This window comes from Pseudophryne corroboree, chromosome 2 (assembly GCF_028390025.1).
Source record: "Pseudophryne corroboree isolate aPseCor3 chromosome 2, aPseCor3.hap2, whole genome shotgun sequence".
Classification (NCBI taxonomy): Eukaryota; Metazoa; Chordata; class Amphibia; order Anura; family Myobatrachidae; genus Pseudophryne; species Pseudophryne corroboree.
This window is the reverse complement of record NC_086445.1, coordinates 122,395,157-122,414,347: the sequence shown is the minus strand read 5'-3', so window position 1 is coordinate 122,414,347 and position 19,191 is coordinate 122,395,157. Positions and strand designations below refer to the sequence as shown.

Here is a 19,191-nt window from a genome sequence, read left to right as displayed (position 1 = left end):
CGTGTCAATATCTTCTGACAGTTTATCTGACCACGCAGCGGCAGCACTGCACATCCATGCTGACGCAATAGCTGGTCTGAGTATAATGCCTGAGTGTGTATATACAGACTTCAGGATCGCCTCCTGCTTTCTATCAACAGGTTCCTTAAGGGCGGCCGTATCCTGGGACGGTAGTGCCACCTTTTTAGACAAACGTGTGAGCGCTTTATCCACCTTCGGGGGTGTTTCCCAACGTAACCTATCCTCTGGCGGGAAAGGGAACGCCATTAGTAGCTTCTTAGAAATTACCAATTTCTTATCAGGGGAAGCCCACGCTTCTTCACACACTTCATTTAATTCATCTGACGGGGGAAAAACTACAGGTAGTTTTTTCTCCCCAAACATAATACCCTTTTTTGTGGTACCTGGATGTAAATCAGAAATATTTAACACCACTTTCATTGCTTCAATCATGCAGTGAATGGCCTTAACGGGCATTAAATTTGACTCATCGTCGTCGACACTGGTGTCAGTATCCGTGTCGACATCTACTTGTGCCACCTGAGATAGCGGGCGTTTCAGAGCCCCTGATGACTTTTGAGACACCTGGACAGGCACGAGCTGAAGACTCGGCTGTCCCACAGTCGGCATGTCGTCAAATTTTTTATGTAAAGAGTCTATACGTGCACTCATTTCCTGCCATAATACCATCCACTCAGGTGTCTGACCCCCAGGGGGTGACATCCCTGCTAAAGGCATCTGCTCCCCCTCCACATCATTATCCTCCTCAAACATGTCGACACAGCCGTACCGACACACTCCACACACACAGGGAATGCTCCAACAGAGGACAGGACCCACAAAAGCCCTTTGGGGGGACAGAGTAAGAGTATGCCAGCACACACCAGAGCGCTATATATATACAGGGACTAACTGAGTTATGTCCCTAATAGCTGCTTTTCAATATAATATACTGTATACAGTGCCAATTTTAATGCCCCCCCTCTCTTTTCCCTCTTACTGTACTGTAGAATTGCAGGGAAGAGCCAGGGAGCTTCCTTCCAGCCGAGCTGTGAGGGAAAAATGGCGCCAGTGTGCTGAGGAGATAGGCTCCGCCCCTTTTTCGCGGCGTATTCTCCCGCTTTTTATGGGATTCTGGCAGGGGTATTTACCTCATATATAGCCCCAGGGGCTATATATTGAGGTATTTTAGCCAGCCAAGGTGTTTTTATTGCTGCCTCAGGGCGCCCCCCCCCCCCCAGCGCCCTGCACCCTCAGTGACCGGACTGTGAAGTGTGTATGAGGAGCAATGGCGCACAGCTGCAGTGCTGTGCGCTACCTTGGTGAAGACAGGATGTCTTCATGCCGCCGATTTTCCGGACCATCTTCTTGCTTCTGGCTCTGTAAGGGGGACGGCGGCGCGGCTCCGGGACCGAACATCAAGGCTGGGCCTGCGGTCGATCCCTCTGGAGCTAATGGTGTCCAGTAGCCTAAGAAGCCCAATCCGGCTGCAAGCAGGCGAGTTCGCTTCTTCTCCCCTTAGTCCCTCGCTGCAGTGAGCCTGTTGCCAGCAGGTCTCACTGAAAATAACAAATTCTAAGACTATAACTTTCTAAGAGCTCAGGAGAGCCCCTAGTGTGCATCCAACCTCGGCCGGGCACGAAATCTAACTGAGGCTTGGAGGAGGGTCATAGTGGGAGGAGCCAGTGCACACCAGGTAGTCTAAGATCTTTCTAGAGTGCCCAGCCTCCTTCGGAGCCCGCTATTCCCCATGGTCCTTACGGAGTTCCCAGCATCCACTAGGACGTCAGAGAAATTCTTAAAAATTTCAGTTGAACTTTATCATTGTACCGATTCATCAAAGAAAGAAACGATAAGAAGCCACGTCCAGGGGCGTATGTTCATCCCATTCGCCCGGAGGCAAGTTGGAGTTTGGTGCCCCCCTCCCCCACAAAAAAAACAAAGGGAAAACAAATATGGTGTGTTAGTGTGTGTGTGTGTGTGTGTGTGTGTGTGTGTGTGTGTGTGCACATATAAACACACATGACTTACATAATTATATCGATAGCGCTCTCAGCTGGTCTAGAGAGACCAGAGCCCTTAGTGAATTGGCAGGACTCCAGCTACACTGTGTGTCAAACTGTCAATGGCCATTGGGGTCAGGGTCAGACTCACGAGATTCAGCCATCTGCAGCATGCAGAATCAGTGTTCACCGGCGGGTCCCATCTCACAGTTCAGCAGCAGGTGCACCGTCATCTGCTGCAGTGCAGGCTGAGCGACACCAGGCAGGGGCCATCCTGTCCCCTATTGCAGGTTTTAGCAGGGATCCGTGGACAGAGCAGATTAACTATGTAGCAGCGGGTGCGTCGCAGAGCTCCGCTGGAAGAGCAGAGTTACACTTGGATCCCGCTGTGAACCACACAGGTGCTGCTGAACATGCAGGTGTCCTTTCAAAGCTTGGAGCCCCGAGGCAGCAGTCCACATTGTCTCTGGGAGTTAAGGGGGGTACACAAGTACAGATTTCCCCAGAGATGTGTGCTGAGCGATCTAGCACGGATCACTCAGCACACATCTCTGGATGCTCAGCACACAGCGCAATGTGTGCTGAGCGAGGGGAGAAAAAACAAAAACGTTCACTTCACCCAACAGTGAAGTGAGTGATCTGACTAGATCTGGCTTGCATGCAGGCCAGATCTAGAGTCAGCGATAGCAGCTCGCGGTGCCGCGCATCGCTATCGCTATGGGGAATACACACGGAGCGATGTGTGCTTAGCTTCTAAGCAATCTAGTCAGATTGCTTAGAACAGGAATGGCCAACCTGTGGCTCTCAAGCTGTTGTGAAACTACACATCCCAGCATGCCCTGCCACAGTTTTGCTATTAGGTAATGCTAAAACTGTGGCAGGGCATGCTGGGATGTGTAGTTTCACAACAGCTGGAGAGCCACAGTTTGTCCAGGCCTGGCTTAGAATTTAAGCATGGATCTCTCCGTGTGTACCCCCCTTTACACGCCTGGCCAGTTTGAGCAACACTCAATAACATAAATAACATTTCAACGATTCTCCTAAAATACTGCTTGATTTATCCTTAATGTTCTTGTACTTTTCTGAGCTCGCTAAATGTCATACCAGGTTAATGCACAAAAACAGGTATAACAGAGCTGATAGTACATCCAGCATTAAATGGTCCCTACCTGTGCAATAAATATTTCCAAGAAACCATCTGTTATAAAAGCATTTACATCCATAAAACACAATGTGAATTTCACATTACTCTGCCGTATTACAGGGCTGAATCACATGTGGCAATGGCAGGGAAATGAAATAAAATGGAATAAAAGCTCAAGTGAGGTTTTCGTTCTGGGTTAAGAGCAACCAACAGCAACTGTGACACTAACAAAGATTTCTGCTAATGGCTCTGGCAAATAAATGCAGTTTACATAAAATGTGTACTTACCGGATTTCTCACACTGGTACTTTTTAATGCGTATATTGGGAGTGCTGTACGGATTTTACATTTTTACAAATGACTGTAAAATCTATAGAGAGCTGAATTATTTTCTACAGAATGCTTTCCACACTCCATAACCCAATAGGAACGGTTTGCAGCAGAACTACAATTACAAAGCATTGAACAGAGAGGAAATTTATTTTCAAAGGTCGCTTGCAATCTTGTAGCCTATGACAGGGAGGCAGCTGCTTATTAGTAAGGTGAACAACGGCTACATACAGTAAGCCCCAATGTTAACACTTTTCTCTGGCAGTCCTTATAAAAGGTAAAAATCAGCGTGAGCACACCCACCCCATGCTCTTTATTTGGTAGAACATTTGAGGTATACTTATTTCTGCCTTAAAAAATATGCGGAAACAGTAGTTTCCACATATTGTAAGGGCAGAATAGATTAATACATAGGCCCCTTAGTGTTTAAGTTCTGTTTGGTGCTTGTCTTTTATATAATTATATTTAGTTAAAATAGAACTTCAATCTTTTTACAATTGATAGGGTAGTTGATACATTCACTGGGCCTGGGTACTGGGAGGGGAGATGGGGGGGCTGGGTACTGGGAAGGGGAGGGCGTGTCCAAATCTGGGAGGCGTAGAAAAAGCAATGTAAATTACTATGGGGTACATTTGTCCCCGTCAGTAGCTGGCTCGTGCCGCCCCCACAGGCTTGGGTAATTGTTACCCACTCCCCCTCTCTCAGCACCCCTGTCCCCCAGACTGGAAATCCTGTAGGAAAAAAGATCATGAAGGGGTAACCACCGATGCGGGTATACATTTGTATGGAATGCACAGCTAATCTTGTATCCAAATGCAAAAAATACATATATTAAAAAATATATATAAAATATATAAAAACATATATAAATGTAAGATAAAATAGGATGGTGTTCTTCTGTAAGTATACATAGTCTACCACAGAAGTCTCAAAGGAGTTTAGTTTAAAAAAAATAATGAAATAATGCATATATAAGGTCACTTATGTCATCTCTTTTGCAGTTGTTTCTGGAGTGACTGTTATGGTGTCTGACAGCGCTAGAAACATATTTTATGAACATTAGACAATTAGACAATCTTATTTATTAGGGCACACCTGTGACTCTGAGCTTGTCTGTTCCAACTAAAATCTCTTTTTCATCCACAGAAAACAGCATCTTTCCTTTATCCGAGTTTATCTGGAATTGCTGACCGTGGGTTTCTATGATCTTAGGACCTGAAATGAAGAAGAACACAATATATCCATTTGAAACAAACAGAACATGTAATAATTCTGTAGAATGTAAGGGCTCAAACAAATGGAGGTTTGATAAAGAACACATAGGTACAGTTTAGACAAAACCTTGTACTTTGTTTTATACCAGAGTCTCAGGGGCATTTTAAGAGAGGAGCCTCCTTTGCGGGCACCCTCCTCTCAGCCGTAAGTAGACTCCGGCATTTACTGCGCAGGTCTCCGGGAACATGGCGCCCGCGCCTTGTTCCAGAGAACATCTCCCTGGAACCGGGGGCCCATGTGCACCGTACACACTGCACCCATTATAGAAATGCCTATGCAGAGTATCCAACAGACCACAGAGAGCACACTGGTACTGGCACAACGGGTCAGCTGGAGGCTTCATTCAAACCATGAAAATCTTTATTAGTGACTTGAATTACAAAATGCAGGAAGCAGGTCAGCAGTCACCCTACATCTTACCTTTTCATTTACCCTACTTGACTAGACTTACAACTTAACTGACACTTTCTGAAAGAGTGATCCAGTTAGCCCGTAAAATACTGTTTTATTGCAAATGGAACTTTAAATGTGATAAAACCTGAAGTATACTGTGGTGTTAGAAAGTTTGTGAACCATTCACAGTTATCTGCATAATACCTGCTGCATAAATGTGACAATAAATGTGTCCAGATCTTTATTTAAGTCATAAAAACAACTGTATTTGTAAAATCACATACAGTATGTTCTGGAATCTCTAGTCTTTGAATAGAGCTGGGATGACAGTTAATTCATTTAGCTATGCTGTGTGGCTGGGATGGGACTGGGAACAATTAAGGCCAAATTCTGCCAACAAAACACCATGGCAATGTGCGGAATGAATGCTGAAAGAGTTTATGAAAGTTTTAAAAATGCTTCTCATCCCTTGAACAGCCAAGAAAGCCAGCTGTTGCGGACCCAGGCGCACCTTGGACGTAGTGCGGTTGGAGAAGCTCCTACACACACTGGCTACATCCGACACCCTACATGCATCCTGTTTTTTTGTATAACAGGAATTTAACAACACAAACCGCTGCCTTATTGCAGGCGGGTTGGGGGATGTTCATTGTCCGGCAAAGAGTTTCCAATCTTGATAGACTGTTTACAGTAGAAGATTTTGGAGGGCAGAGAGATTATCTCCAGGAGGCAAAGTTTAGGGCAGGATCTGATTTGTAGACGTTGCAATGGTTCAGTAGTTATAAGGCCCAGAGGTGAGGGGGACTCGGCAGTGCATGTTCATCTGCTACCCCAGTCTGCTGTTCTGACGCATCCATGCAAGCTGGTTTGTGCTTCACTGTGCATGTGCAGCTGGGTGTAGTATGGTATGCCGGCGGCCGGGCTCCCGGCGACCAGCATACCGGTGCTGGGAGCCCGACTGCCGGCATACCGACAGTGTGGAGAGTGCAAATAGAAACATAGAAACATAGAATTTGACGGCAGATAAGAACCACTTGGCCCATCTAGTCTGCCCATTTTTTTTATCCTTTAGGTAATCTCAACCCTTTTTGAACCTTAATTCTTTGTAAGGATATTCACATGCCTATCCCAAGCATGTTTAAATTGCTCTACAATCTTAGCCTCTACCACCTCTGATGGGAGGCTATTCCACTTATCCACTACCCTTTATGTGAAATAATTTTTCCTTAAATTTCCCCTGAACCTGCCTCCCTCCAGTTTCAGTGTATGTCCTCGAGTTCTAATACTTCTCTTCCTTTGGAGAATGTTTCCCTCCTGAACTTTGTTAAAACCTTTGGTATATTTGAAAGTTTCTATCATGTCTCCCCTTTCCCTTCTCTCCTCCATACTATACATGTTAAGATCTTTTAGCCTTTCCGGGTAAGTTTTGTGATGTAGGCCATGCACCATTTTAGTTGCCCTTCTTTGTACACTCTCTAATGTATTTATATCCTTCTGTAGATATGGTCTCCAGAACTGGACACAGTATTCCAGATGAGGCCGCACCAATGACCTATACAATGGCATTATTACTTCTCTTTTCCTGCTACTGATTCCTCTCCCTATGCAACCAAGCATCTGACTTGCCTTTCTCATTGCTTTGTTGCATTGCTTTCCTGCCTTTAAGTCACTTGAAATAGTGACTCCTAAATCCCTTTCCGCCTCAGTAGTTTCCACTATAGTACCCTTGATACTATATTTAGCCTTTGGGTTTTTGAGATGCAAGTGCATGATTTTGCATTTTTTAGCATTAAACTGTAGTTGCCATGTTCTTGACCATTTTTCAAGCCTAGCTAGGTCATCAATCATTTGTTTTACCCCTCCTGGTGTGTCTACCCTGTTGCATATCTTTGTATCATCTGCAAAAAGGCATACTTTCCCTTCAATACCATTTGCAATGTCACCAACAAAGATATTAAAGAGAACTGGTCCGAGTACAGATCCCCGGGGTACTCCACTGGTAACATTTCCCTCCATAGATTGCACTCCATTTACTACAACTGTCTGTTTCATATCCTGCAACCAGGTTCTTATCCATTTAACTATTCTATAATCCACCCCACACTTTCAATTTTATTTAGCAGTCTGCGATGTGGGACAGTGTCAAATGCCTTACTAAAGTCTAGATATGCCACATCTACAGCTCCCCCATGATCTATTATTTTCATCACAGAGTCAAAAAAGTCAATAAGATTTGTTTGGCATGATCTCCCACCAGTAAATCCATGCTGTTTTGGATCCTGTAAGTTGTTTGATTTAAGATATTCCACAACTCTTTATTTTAGTAGTTTTTCCATTACTTTCCCTACTACTGATGTAAGGCTTACTGGTCTGTAGTTACTTGCTTCTTCCTTGCTTCCACTTTTGTACAATGGAACTACATTTGCTCTTTTCCAGTCCTCTGGAATGGCACCTGTATTTAGTGACTGGTTAAATAATTCTGTTAATGGTGCTACCAGCACATCTTTTAGCTCTTTTAGTATCCTTGGGTGTATCCCATCTGGCCCCATTGATTTATCCACTTTTAGTTTTGAAAGTTCAGTTAGGACCTTCTCCTCTGTAAATGTACTTTCATCTACCTTATTTTTATGAATGTCCTTGCAACATAACTGCAAATGAGCAAGGAAAAATTACCAAGGTAATAAACCCGGCGCCTCAAAATGTGTTGTTTGACCCAAAGCAGCTGTTTGCAGGGATAGTCAATCCCTGAAAAATGCTAATAGGAAGAGGATATACAGCGCTAAACACTAGATATATGTAATATAACGTTTTTATTAAACAGAATAAACTTTTGGTTGCAACCACATATATAAAATGTAATAAAATAAGTATAATAGATAAAATAGGGCAAACACAGCACAGCACTTGGTTATGTATATTACCACTATTAGAGGCCAATCACAGTCTCCTGTATAGATCCTTTGGAAAGAAATGTGTCACAGTCCAAGGGGTGTATAAAACACTTGTAGAGATGTATAGTCCATACGAAGTGAATGGAGGACCTTGAAGCTTGATTGTGGACAATTATAGTCCTAGTGAAAGCATGGTCTCATACTCGTCTGTTGGACATCACAAGCTCCCCTTCGGCATAAGGACTTCTAGGCGTATTCCAGAATCAGGATGTTTGGCTGGAGTGGAGGCCTCTGCAAACCAACGCGTTTCGCTGTAACAAACAGCTTTATCAAGGTGTGTGTCAAATGAGCCCCTTGCAGGCTCGCTGCGCTCGCCACGCTGCGGGCACGGTTTATTCTCCCACCAGGGGGGTCGTGGACTCCCACGAGGGAGAAAAAGTGTAGGTATGCCGGCTGTCGGGATTCCGGCGCCGGTATACTGTGCGCCGGGATCCCGACAGTCGGCATACTGAAGACCACCCGTGCAACTTACAGTATGTTCAGAACAAGACTTGCAGACTGCCTGTGCCTTGTGAGTAGTTGTCCCCTGCATTATGCCTTGAATCAATCTTATTCTTTCATTTATGTAAGAAAGCAAATCGCAAGAGTTGGATTACGCATCACAAGAACTCCCCGGGAAATGCATGGAAGACACAAAGCATATGTCTTCAGAGATAGAGGAGTAGGGAATGCAGTGTATTCTGTACTATGGTCTCCCTTCTTAATCTGAAGGCCCTGGACTCAATATTCACAATATAAAGAGTGAATGATTAGACCAGTGATCGCCAACCTTAATTGGGGTGTGAACTACTTGAGAAAACTGAAATCTCTGAAAGAGCTACTAACATTTTTGAAAAATAAAAACTGGTTAATAACCGTATGTTGTCTGCTGCTGCCTCTTGCTTGCTCGTAGATAGGGTAGGTAATCCCTATCTGCCTTCCACCCAATGTGCGCACTCCTGTGAAAGTGGGTGTGGCCTTGTAACTATTTACCACAATGCCCACAGTGGTGCTCCTAGCAGATAATGCCCCCAGTATATTGCCAGTTACACATAAAGCTCCCGTTATAGTGCCAGTTATATGTACTGTAATACCCCCATCAGTTCCAGATACACGTAATGCCCAAAGTAGTGCCAGAAATACGTAATGCCCCCAGTAGTGCCAGAAACATGTAATGCCCCCAGTAGTGCCAGAAACATGTAATGCCCCAGCAGTGCCAGAAACACGTAATGGCCCCCGCAGTGTCAGAAACACGTAATGCCTCCAGCAGTGCCAGACGTAATGCCCCCAGCAGTCCGGTCCAGCAGCCAATCAGAAGCCGCCGCTGACAGTCTGTAAGCGCTGATTGGCTAGCGGAAGGCTCCATATTAGAATCGAAGGGAGCAGCAGTACTGACTGCAAAGCCTGTGCGCTTTGTGAGCTACCGAAAATAGTACGTGAGCTACCGGTAGCTTGTGAGGGATGGGTTCACGGCCACTAGACAGGTGACTAAATCAGTTTTAGGCGATCACTGGTACTCTTAGTGGTAGATTTACTAAAGTTTCTAAAACAGACAAGCGTGATGTTGCTCTGCTCATAGCAACAAATCAGATTCTGTCTACCATTTTCCATCATGTAGTAGAACAGTGAGAGCTAGAATCTGATTGGTTGGTACTGGCAACACCACTTGCCTGTTTTAGAAGCTTTAGTAAATCTAAAACAGGATGCAGTTAAGTTGCCGACAGTCGGGATCCTGGCGGCCAGGATACCGACACCGGGATCCCAACCGCTGATCATGCCGACTGCCGGAATCCCAGCTAACGGGCTATTCCCGTTGTGGGTGACACCCATAAAGTGGGAATATAACCTGTGGCAAGCACAGCGAGACCACAAGGGGACTCTTTGCGCTCACACCACTGCCGGCATACTGACGGCCGGGATGCCATTGTCAGTATAATGATGGCCGGCGTCCCGGCCACCGGTATATCATACTGATCCTGCTAAAACTTGTTGATAAATGGGCTCCATAGTGTTTTATACTTGCACATAAACCTAAATAGACATCTCAAAAACACGCACACTGTATACAGGGCCTAATTCTGAATCAGACAATAAGTTGTTTTCACTGTACATGCATCTAAGCTGCACCTAGCATGCCTTCCAATTATCTTCATACAGAGCTGTGTTCGCCACAGGTTCTATTCCCACTCTATGGGTGTTGTGGACACCCACGAGTGGGAATAGTCCCTGTTAGTCAGCATGCCGACTGTCAGGATTGTGAGGGGGCGGGATCCTGTCGTCAGTATTGTTACCGGCGGTCACTACTGTAGCGATAACTACATCCCTTTGAGACACACAGATGCAGTAGTGTATTGAAGATGTATGACTGGCAGGTGACAGGGCTGTGGCTATACAGACGCACAGAGATGGTCCGTCTTATGGGCGTGTTTATGCAAGTGTCGTGGGTGTGTTACTGAAGCGGTTGCGTACACAGACACTTCATTGCTCTCACTGGAGGCCATATTCATACAGAGAATCTGCTCCTAGCATAGGGTTGGTAGCACCAATGGGGGCATCTAAGTACACACCAAGCATGAAAGTAGCATCTGGAGACACTGGAAGAGGCCATGTCAGCCCTTGAACATTCATTCGCACCGCTGTACACCAGGGAAGGGCTTGTACTAGTATTAGATAGAGTTGCAGATGTGCACCCAGCAAAAGACGCACACACGGACGCCGCTGACTCAGAATCAGCCACCAATCATCTTTGTGCACATACCTATCAACAGCCCTGGATTTGCAATGTGCGGCCTGATTTGTCGGACTCAATATGGATGGGGCTGATCAGAAAGCAGATGTGACCGAAATCTAGTGAGGGCACGTTTGAGTGTATCATGTCAGAATTTATGTTTCACTATTTTCTGTGAAAAAATGGTCATTCATACAATGCATTATAGTCCCTGCATAAACACAATGATACCTCTAATGTAATGGAATGAACATTCAGCATCTCCCTATAATAAGACAGTGACATTATAATGCAAGTTACCTGTGGGCCATATGATTTATAAACCAATTTAAGCATTATGGTAAATGATTTACATCTGATATTGTAGACCTGATATTTATTGCTTCTGTGCCGCTGCCATAAATGTTAATATTGATTCAGAATTATCTCATGCTCTAATGTGATTGCTGCTTCAGTTTAAAAATACAATATACTTAAACATGTTAGGGCAAAAGCACATAATTACCATACAGACTAGAGTATTTAATTACAAACATATAGAAAATAAATCAGTATCATTAAACAATGGCTCATAACATCACACGAAGACCAAATGGCAGTGTGCAAATCAGTCATCTACAATATACAGGCGCTGATGGATCAAGCCCAGCAAGTTTCCCTGATAAAATTCAGTTTTTATTGACGCGTATTAAAGCAATAAGAAATTATCTGGGGTATCTACAGTATTAATATTTTCTTGATGGGAAATTGCAGTGTAAAAATAAAGCAGCCAGTATTTACCCTGCACAGAAACAATATAACCCACCTAAATCTAACTCTCTGCCAGTGCCGTAACTAGGCATTTTAGCGCTGTGTGCAAGAAGAAACAGCATTGGCGCCCCCCCATGCAAGATAGGGGCAGTGCACGCCGTAGGCGCAAGAAAAATATATAGGGGCATGGCTTCATGGGGAAGGGGCGTGGGCACAAAATAATACTAATTCATACTACGGTGCACAGTAGTCTACATTATTCAAATTACGCTGCACAGTAGTGCCACTACACCAGGTAGAGCCCCTTTTACACATTACGGCAGACAGCATCCCCTGTTTACACATTACGGCAGACAGCGTCCCCCTTTTTACACATTACGGCAGACAGCGTCCCCCTTTTTACACATTACTGCAGCCAGTACCCCTTTTTACACATTACGGCAGACAGTGTCCCCCTTTTTACACATTACAGCAGACAGAGTCCCCTTTTAACACATTACGGCAGACATCGTCCCCCTTTTTACACATTACGGCAGACAGCGTCCCCTTTTAACACATTACGGCAGACAGCGTCCCCCTTTGTACACATTACGGCAGACAGCATCCCCTTTTTACACATTACGGCAGACAGCGTCCCCCTTTTTAAACATTACGGCAGGCAGCATCCCCCTTTTTACACATTACGTTAGACAGCGTCCCCCTTTTTACACATTGCGGCAGACAGAATAGAGAGATAGATCGAGAGAGAGAGAGAGTTATACCCCTTTTCCACTAGCTCAAAAAACACGGGTAAATGCACGGGGGCGCGCATTTACCCGTGTTTTTGGCAAGTGGAAAAGGGTAAACCCGGATCAAGTGACCCGTGAATCCTACCCGGCTATTTACCTGGGTAGGACACGGGAATGATCCGGGTAGGGTGTAGTGTAAACGGGAGCCGTGTCGATGCGACACGGCTCCCGTTTACACTGTATGGATGGGCAGCGCTGGGAGATCATGTGATCTCCCTGCGCCGCCCCTGCCGTGTAGCTAGAAGCGTCACCAACCCGGCATATGCCGGGTTGTGACTGCTAATGGGAAAGGGACCGAGCACGGGTCGCAGCAGGGGGCAGCTCCCGTGTCAGGCTCCCGGCTGCGACCCGTGCTCGTAGGTGTAAAAGGGGTAATACTTACCATCACTCCCCGCTGGCAGTCAGGCTCCTCGGTGCAGGCAGATCCCGGGCAGGGGGGAAGGAGGAGGAGGGAGGGGGGCTGGAGCCACAGCAGCGCTATGTATTTGGTAGAGGCGCCGCTGCAGTAGTCCCCTCTCCTTCCGCATTGGCTGCCCGTGCCCTCTGTGAATGCTGAATGAGGGAAGCGCATCCCAGCATTCACAGCAGCACCGGGCAGCCAATGCGGAAGGAGAGGGGACTACTGCAGCGGCACCTCTACCAAATACATAGCGCTGCTGTGGCTCCAGCCCCCCTCCCTCCTCCTCCTTCGCCCCTGCCTCCGGCGCTGCTGCTCTCCTCCCCTGCCTCCGGCTTCTCCAGCGCGGCGCACACAGCAGAGGCGGCTTGTAATGAGTCAATTTGACTCATTACAAGCCACTGGCCGTTGCGCCCTCAGGGCGACTGCGCTGTGTGCCAGGCACACCTGGCACACACGTAGTTACGGTGCTGCTCTCTGCACATGTTATATCTGCCCCCGCTGCAGTGCACATGGTTTAGCCCATTAGAGAACAATTTTGATGCTGCGACCAGGTCTGAATTAGGCCCTATGTTCCCTATCACATGTATACATACGCTGTAGGGTGATTTTTTTTTTTTCGTTGGGAGACTTTTAACCTACAGTACCAGTATATTTTTTGGAGTGTGGGAGGAAACCTGAGCACCCGGAGGAGACCCATGCAAGCATGGGGAGAATATACTTACTCCACACAGTTAGGGCCATGGTGGGAATTGAACCAAAGACCTCAGTGCTGTGAGGCAGTAATGCTAACCATTACACCAACCGTGCTCCCAAAACAGAAGTTTTCTTAGGATTTCTGAAAAGTATCTTCAGTACAGTATGTTCATTCAGACATGCGCCAAGTACAGAAGATAGTAACCAAAAGTCTGTGTGTGCGAGAGTTATTTACATCGGTCTGCCATGAAACTTATTTTATATACCAATCCATCCACAGTGTATATGAAGCCATCACTGTGAAAATATATTATGCATAAAACTCATACTTGCCTACTCTCCCGGAAGCTGCGGGATGCTCCCGGTGTTTGGGGTAGCCCCCCGCACCCCCGGAAGAGTAGGCAGGTCTCCCACATCCTGCTCGCATCCTAGTGATGCAGGCAGGATGGAGAGATACTCTCCTGAGTTCGCGGGTCCGTGGAGTGGGGAAGGGGTTAAAATGACGCGAATCCGCCCCTTTAAATCTCCCGGAGAGGAGACATTCAAAGTAGGTAAGTATGATAATACTGTAGTTGTTTTATGAATATGACATTATTGTGAGTTACACACAGAGCATTCACATAATAGGCTGCGTACGTGAGATGCCTACTCGAGTACATGTGAAGCAACCTGTCTATATTAAATAGCATTGATTTGTTGTCAACATTAACAGTACTGTAGGTGTTAACATGAGTGTTAGACCTTTCAACACACCAGCAACATTCACACAATAGATTCTGCATAGGAAAGGAACACCTTTATAGAGAAACTCATTAATTTCCAACTACATCTCACTATTCACACAGTAACATATAATAACATATTAGTACCAACAATAAACTATAGAACTATTAATAATGACATCATAATAAATAACATTTTATGTAGCAATACAAAGGTGAAACTATAGCTATACTACCTAAGATGAACATTATTACATTGTAACATGCTTTTAATGACGCAAATTGCAATCAACTTTGTCTTTGTTACATCACTCCCTCACTAAAATGCAGTGAATCGATGCTTGGAATGGGGGTGAAGGCAGAGGCACAGGTACTTCATCTCGTGCCACACTCTCCCTGCAGCTCAGACTTGTACCCCTTTTCCACTAGCTCAAAAAACCCAGGTTTTTGCACGGGGGCGGGCATTTAACCGGGTTTTGGTAGTGGAAAAGGATCCCTCTGAAAAATCCGAATCCTACCCGGGTAGCTACCTGGGTTGGACCCGGGAATGACCCGGTTAAGGGTGTAGTGTAAACGGGTTACCCGGGTCATCCAAACCGGTGCCCGTTTACAGCATGTTAAGAGCCCATACCTCCCTGACTGCAGTGTCCCGCGGTCGGGAGGTTGGGGGGGACAGAGCATGCCGTCAGTGCTGCTGTTTGTCCTGCTATGCAGACAGCAGTGCCGGCCGGGACAGTGTGTTCCGGAGGCTGGGGGCAGCCCAGCAGCTTCCAGAGTGCTGGGCTTGCCCCTAGCGTGACGGTGGGCAGCATCACATTGGGGGCGTGGCCTAAATGGACCGGGGCCATGCCCTGAGGGTCCCGATCTGCCGGTTTTCCCAGCACTTGGAGATGACGTCATCTCCAAGCGCAGGCCAGAAGACTCCCGGGTCGGCGCTGTTGTGGAAAAGGGGTCTGTCTCGGGTCTGACCTGGCTTGGACCCGAGACTTCTAGTGGAACAGGGGTATTGGTTGCTCCTCCAGGACTCTCCTGGAAGTGGAATTTTAAAAGTTGTCAATTAAGCAATAGTGTTCTTGTAAACGTGTGCACACATGGCTCTTCCTGACATTATATACTATAGACATGAATCTGGGAACCAATACTGCAAATTCCTACCACATCGCACATTGTTTACTACTATCTGTGAAAAATGAGTGTGAGAAAGTTTTTGCTTCTATAGCTATAATTTCTGGTGGTTTAAAATACAATCTTGTTAAAAAAGCAATCAGCAGACAAGCATGGGAACTATGGCAAAACCGGATGAAGAATACATGCCTCCCAACCAGTGGTGCACATAGTAAAAATGTCTTATAGGCACTGTGTGTGCGCGCGCCAAAATAATGGGTGTGGCCAAATGCCACATGGGGCGTGGCTAATGAAAATCGGGGCATGATACACATTTGGGGAGGCCAGATACACTTATGACACTAATAGTACCAGATACACCCCCACCGTGCCAGATATGATCCTACAGTGCCAGATACACAAATGCCCCACGGTGCCAGATGCACAAATGCCCCACAGTGCCAGACACACATTGCCCCAGAGTGTCAGATACACATTGCCCCAGAGTGTCAGATACACATATGCCCCCACAGTGCCAACTATGCCTCCACAGTGCCAGATATGCCACCACAGTGCCAGATACACATATGCCTCCAGAGTCCCAGATATGCGCCCACCGTGCCAGATATGCACCCACAGTGCCAGATACACATGCCCCCAGAGTGCCAGATATGCCCCAGCAGTGCAACTCACCGTTGTTGCTGCTGCCTGCGGCTGGCACTGTCTTCTGCTGCTGGCCTGCTGCTGGGGAGAGGAGAGCACAGCACACACTCCTCCTGCCCCTCTCCTGCCCTCAATCCGGTCTCCTGCATATTAGAACTGGCACCGGTCCACGAGCCAATCAGAGCTCGCTTTCCGGCAGCGGCGGCTCCTGATTGGCTGCCGGTCTGCAAGCTCTGATTGGCTCATGAGCCAGCTCAGTGCACGCCGCCGCAGCTGCTGGACACATGGACTCAGGCAGGAGAGGAGAGGCGCATGCTGCGCTCTCCTCTCTCCAACACCTGGTGTCTGCAAGGTGGCGGCTCGGCGATGCGGCGTACCGGCTGGGATTTTCTTGGCGGTACGCCGGACCGCCATACTTGCAGCACAGCTCCCAACCATCCCGATTGTAGCAGGACAGTCCTACTTTTCCTGCGGTGAGGGGGAAGACTGGGAGGCCCCTCGCATCCAAGGGGTCTATACAATAAAAAGAGGAACTGGAGTCATTCCCGACAGCTCCCAGAGCATTGGGAATGTCCCCAGTTTACCAAAAAACAGGGAACATGTCTTGCTGGCATGGTATTTTCTTGAGGCCATGCCCATTTTTTTGAGGTGGACTGTACCTAGGTCTCAAACTCCCTCTAAAGTTAGGAAATGTGAGAATAGATTTTGCATATGTACTCATCAGGGGTACACGCGGGGGTGGTGCTGAATATTTTTATTTGTTTTGCCCATAATCACAGCCCTGCCCCCTCGCAGCAATATACTGTTATTTGCGAGTCTATGGTGAGGGGTGAAGCCAATTTGACGTGCAACATATGTTTGCTATACATTGTATATATATATATATATATATATATTTGTTTTTTGAGGAGCGCTCTAATTCAATAGTTTCTACCAGTATGGATATGAACTGAGGATACTTTATTGTATATCACACCCAAAGATCATAAAATCTTTCTTTTGTTTTTAAAATGTATAAAACATTTTCCAATAGAATTTGTTCACACAAACATTCTATTGGACATATAAAAAGTATTGATTTGTCAAGGTTTTTTTTTCTCTTTGTATAAACCCCTTCGTTTCTTGTTAATACAATATTAATACAATAAAATATTTCACCCAACTTCTTCAGGGGTGTCTTTGGGTGTGGAAAAAGGAGAAAACATATAAATATCTTATTCACAGTACATCAAATTGCCCATTAGTACCCCAATTGGGAAAACAATACACAATTGCGAAAATATTATATACTTAGGGGAGTGTGACAATATATAATTATAATCCATATGTGATAAGGGATATATTACAATGTGTTTCCTCATATGCTATTCATGGATATATATTATAGTATACATGAACAAAATATTGAATAATGGTCACTAATTAAAAGACTCCAAATTAATTAATTTAAACCAATTCAAATAATTAGAATTAATGTACTAACTAGCTGTTAAACTAATGAGAGTTCAGAGTAGTGTCAGGAATATTTCTCATTCTCAAATGACAACACCACATCAATTATACCTAGTTACATGAAAATATCAATTTTACTTTATTTTATTTTTTTCTTAAAGATAATAAACTTTCAACGTTTGAATAGAATATACTTACTGGAAGCATATATAAAGTTCTCTCATTTGGATTGATCGATAGTGTTTTACATAATGTCTTGCTTTTAGGAATCCTACAATAGAGATTTCTTTAATCAATTATTTTCTTTATTATATATTTGGTATTTTTACATACCATAAAGATATTTTTTCTATATATTACTTATATTTTTTTTATTTCTATGAATAAACAAACAAACAAACAAACAGAATCAATACTTACTAGTAACTTAAATTGACCTCTATATCTTCCACGGATTCCCACAGAATTTCTATTCTTAATGGTAATCCAAATTGTTCTAGAGACCTATCAAAGTATTGTTATATATTAATTAATTAAATCCCTAACATATTTCATTCAAAAAATGGGATTAAATTATATGCTTACCAGCAGCAGTTAGTCTCATATGTATAGTCTGGAGTCCAATTGCAGAATGGCTGATAGTCTCTAGGGATCTCTATTTAAACCCAATGAGGGGTTACATCACTTCCTGTATTGGTAATTACCTTCATTTTATGTTAAAACCTCTCAGACCTATTTTATATCATCTAAACCATCCTACTACTAATATACTTTTACTACAGACTTCATTATTTTCATTAGTGGTCAGTGCGGTATGTGCAACATGAAAGAACGGAGTTAATAGTCCATTCTGCGGTCCAGGAAGTGGAATCCCGCTTCCTGGTAACGTTTCAGGCCTCACTTTGAGCTATCGATGTCACAGTGACGTCCTTACGCCGGTCACGTGATCGCTAGCTGCGCGATCACGCTGACTACGTGTCGCAATGTTTCATTTATTAAATAAATTTCGCCAGGACATGATGATGTCCTGACGAAGTTTATTTAATAAATGAAACGTTGACCAGCTTATAGTCGCCTGACTGCTGCAATTAAGGCCTTACGCTGCAAGACCCACGAATGCCACCATTACCTCTGCAATTATATATATATATATATATGTGGTGTCCTGTGTGACCCGGTGGACCAGTGGTAGAAGCTTGGTGAAAGAAGCTGGGAGGCTTGACATAGTTCTTGCGCATAAGCAGGTGGCTAGCAAGTACCAGATACTTGACTAATGCCCAAATCAGAAGCGTGGAGTCTAACACACCATCGGTCTTCATTAGGGATTCCCGCAAGGAAATTTAGACTCAGTTGGGTCCTACGTTTAGGTCGCTGCCCTCTGACTGGGTCTACCAGTACTGCGTTAGAACATCCTGATTATTGAACTCGCAAGATGGATATGAGACTGGAAATAAGGGATCAGTACCAGATCCCGGCAGTCAGGATCCCGGCGGTCAGGAGGCCGACGCCAGGAGCCCGACAGCTGGGATCCCGGTGGCGAGCGCAGTGTGTCCCCTCGCGGGCTTGCTGCGCTCGCCACGCTTCGGTCACCACAGGGTTCTATTCCCCTCCGGGTGGTGGCGTGGACCACCACCCAAGAGGGGTAACCAGCCGCCGATCTGGACTCCGACCGCCGGTATTGCAGCTGGTGTCAGGATTCTGGCGTCGGTATCCTAACCGCTGGGATCCTGACAGGTGGTAAACTGACTGCCTCCCATAAATAGAGCTGTTTACAATGAGGTAGAAATAGGACTGGATCCGATGAGATATACTGTAT

General features: G+C 45.4%; 1 protein-coding gene across 1 annotated transcript in view; it reads right to left on the bottom strand.

Annotated features, from left to right (window-relative positions):
- The window catches only part of SGCG (sarcoglycan gamma), a 356,819-nt gene that overhangs the window by 50,932 nt on the left and 286,696 nt on the right, over positions 1 to 19,191 (bottom strand). The window contains exon 5 of the mRNA XM_063951669.1: positions 4,573 to 4,692. Within this exon, the coding sequence (XP_063807739.1) occupies positions 4,573 to 4,692 (120 nt within the window). The remainder of the gene's footprint in view (positions 1 to 4,572; positions 4,693 to 19,191) is intronic.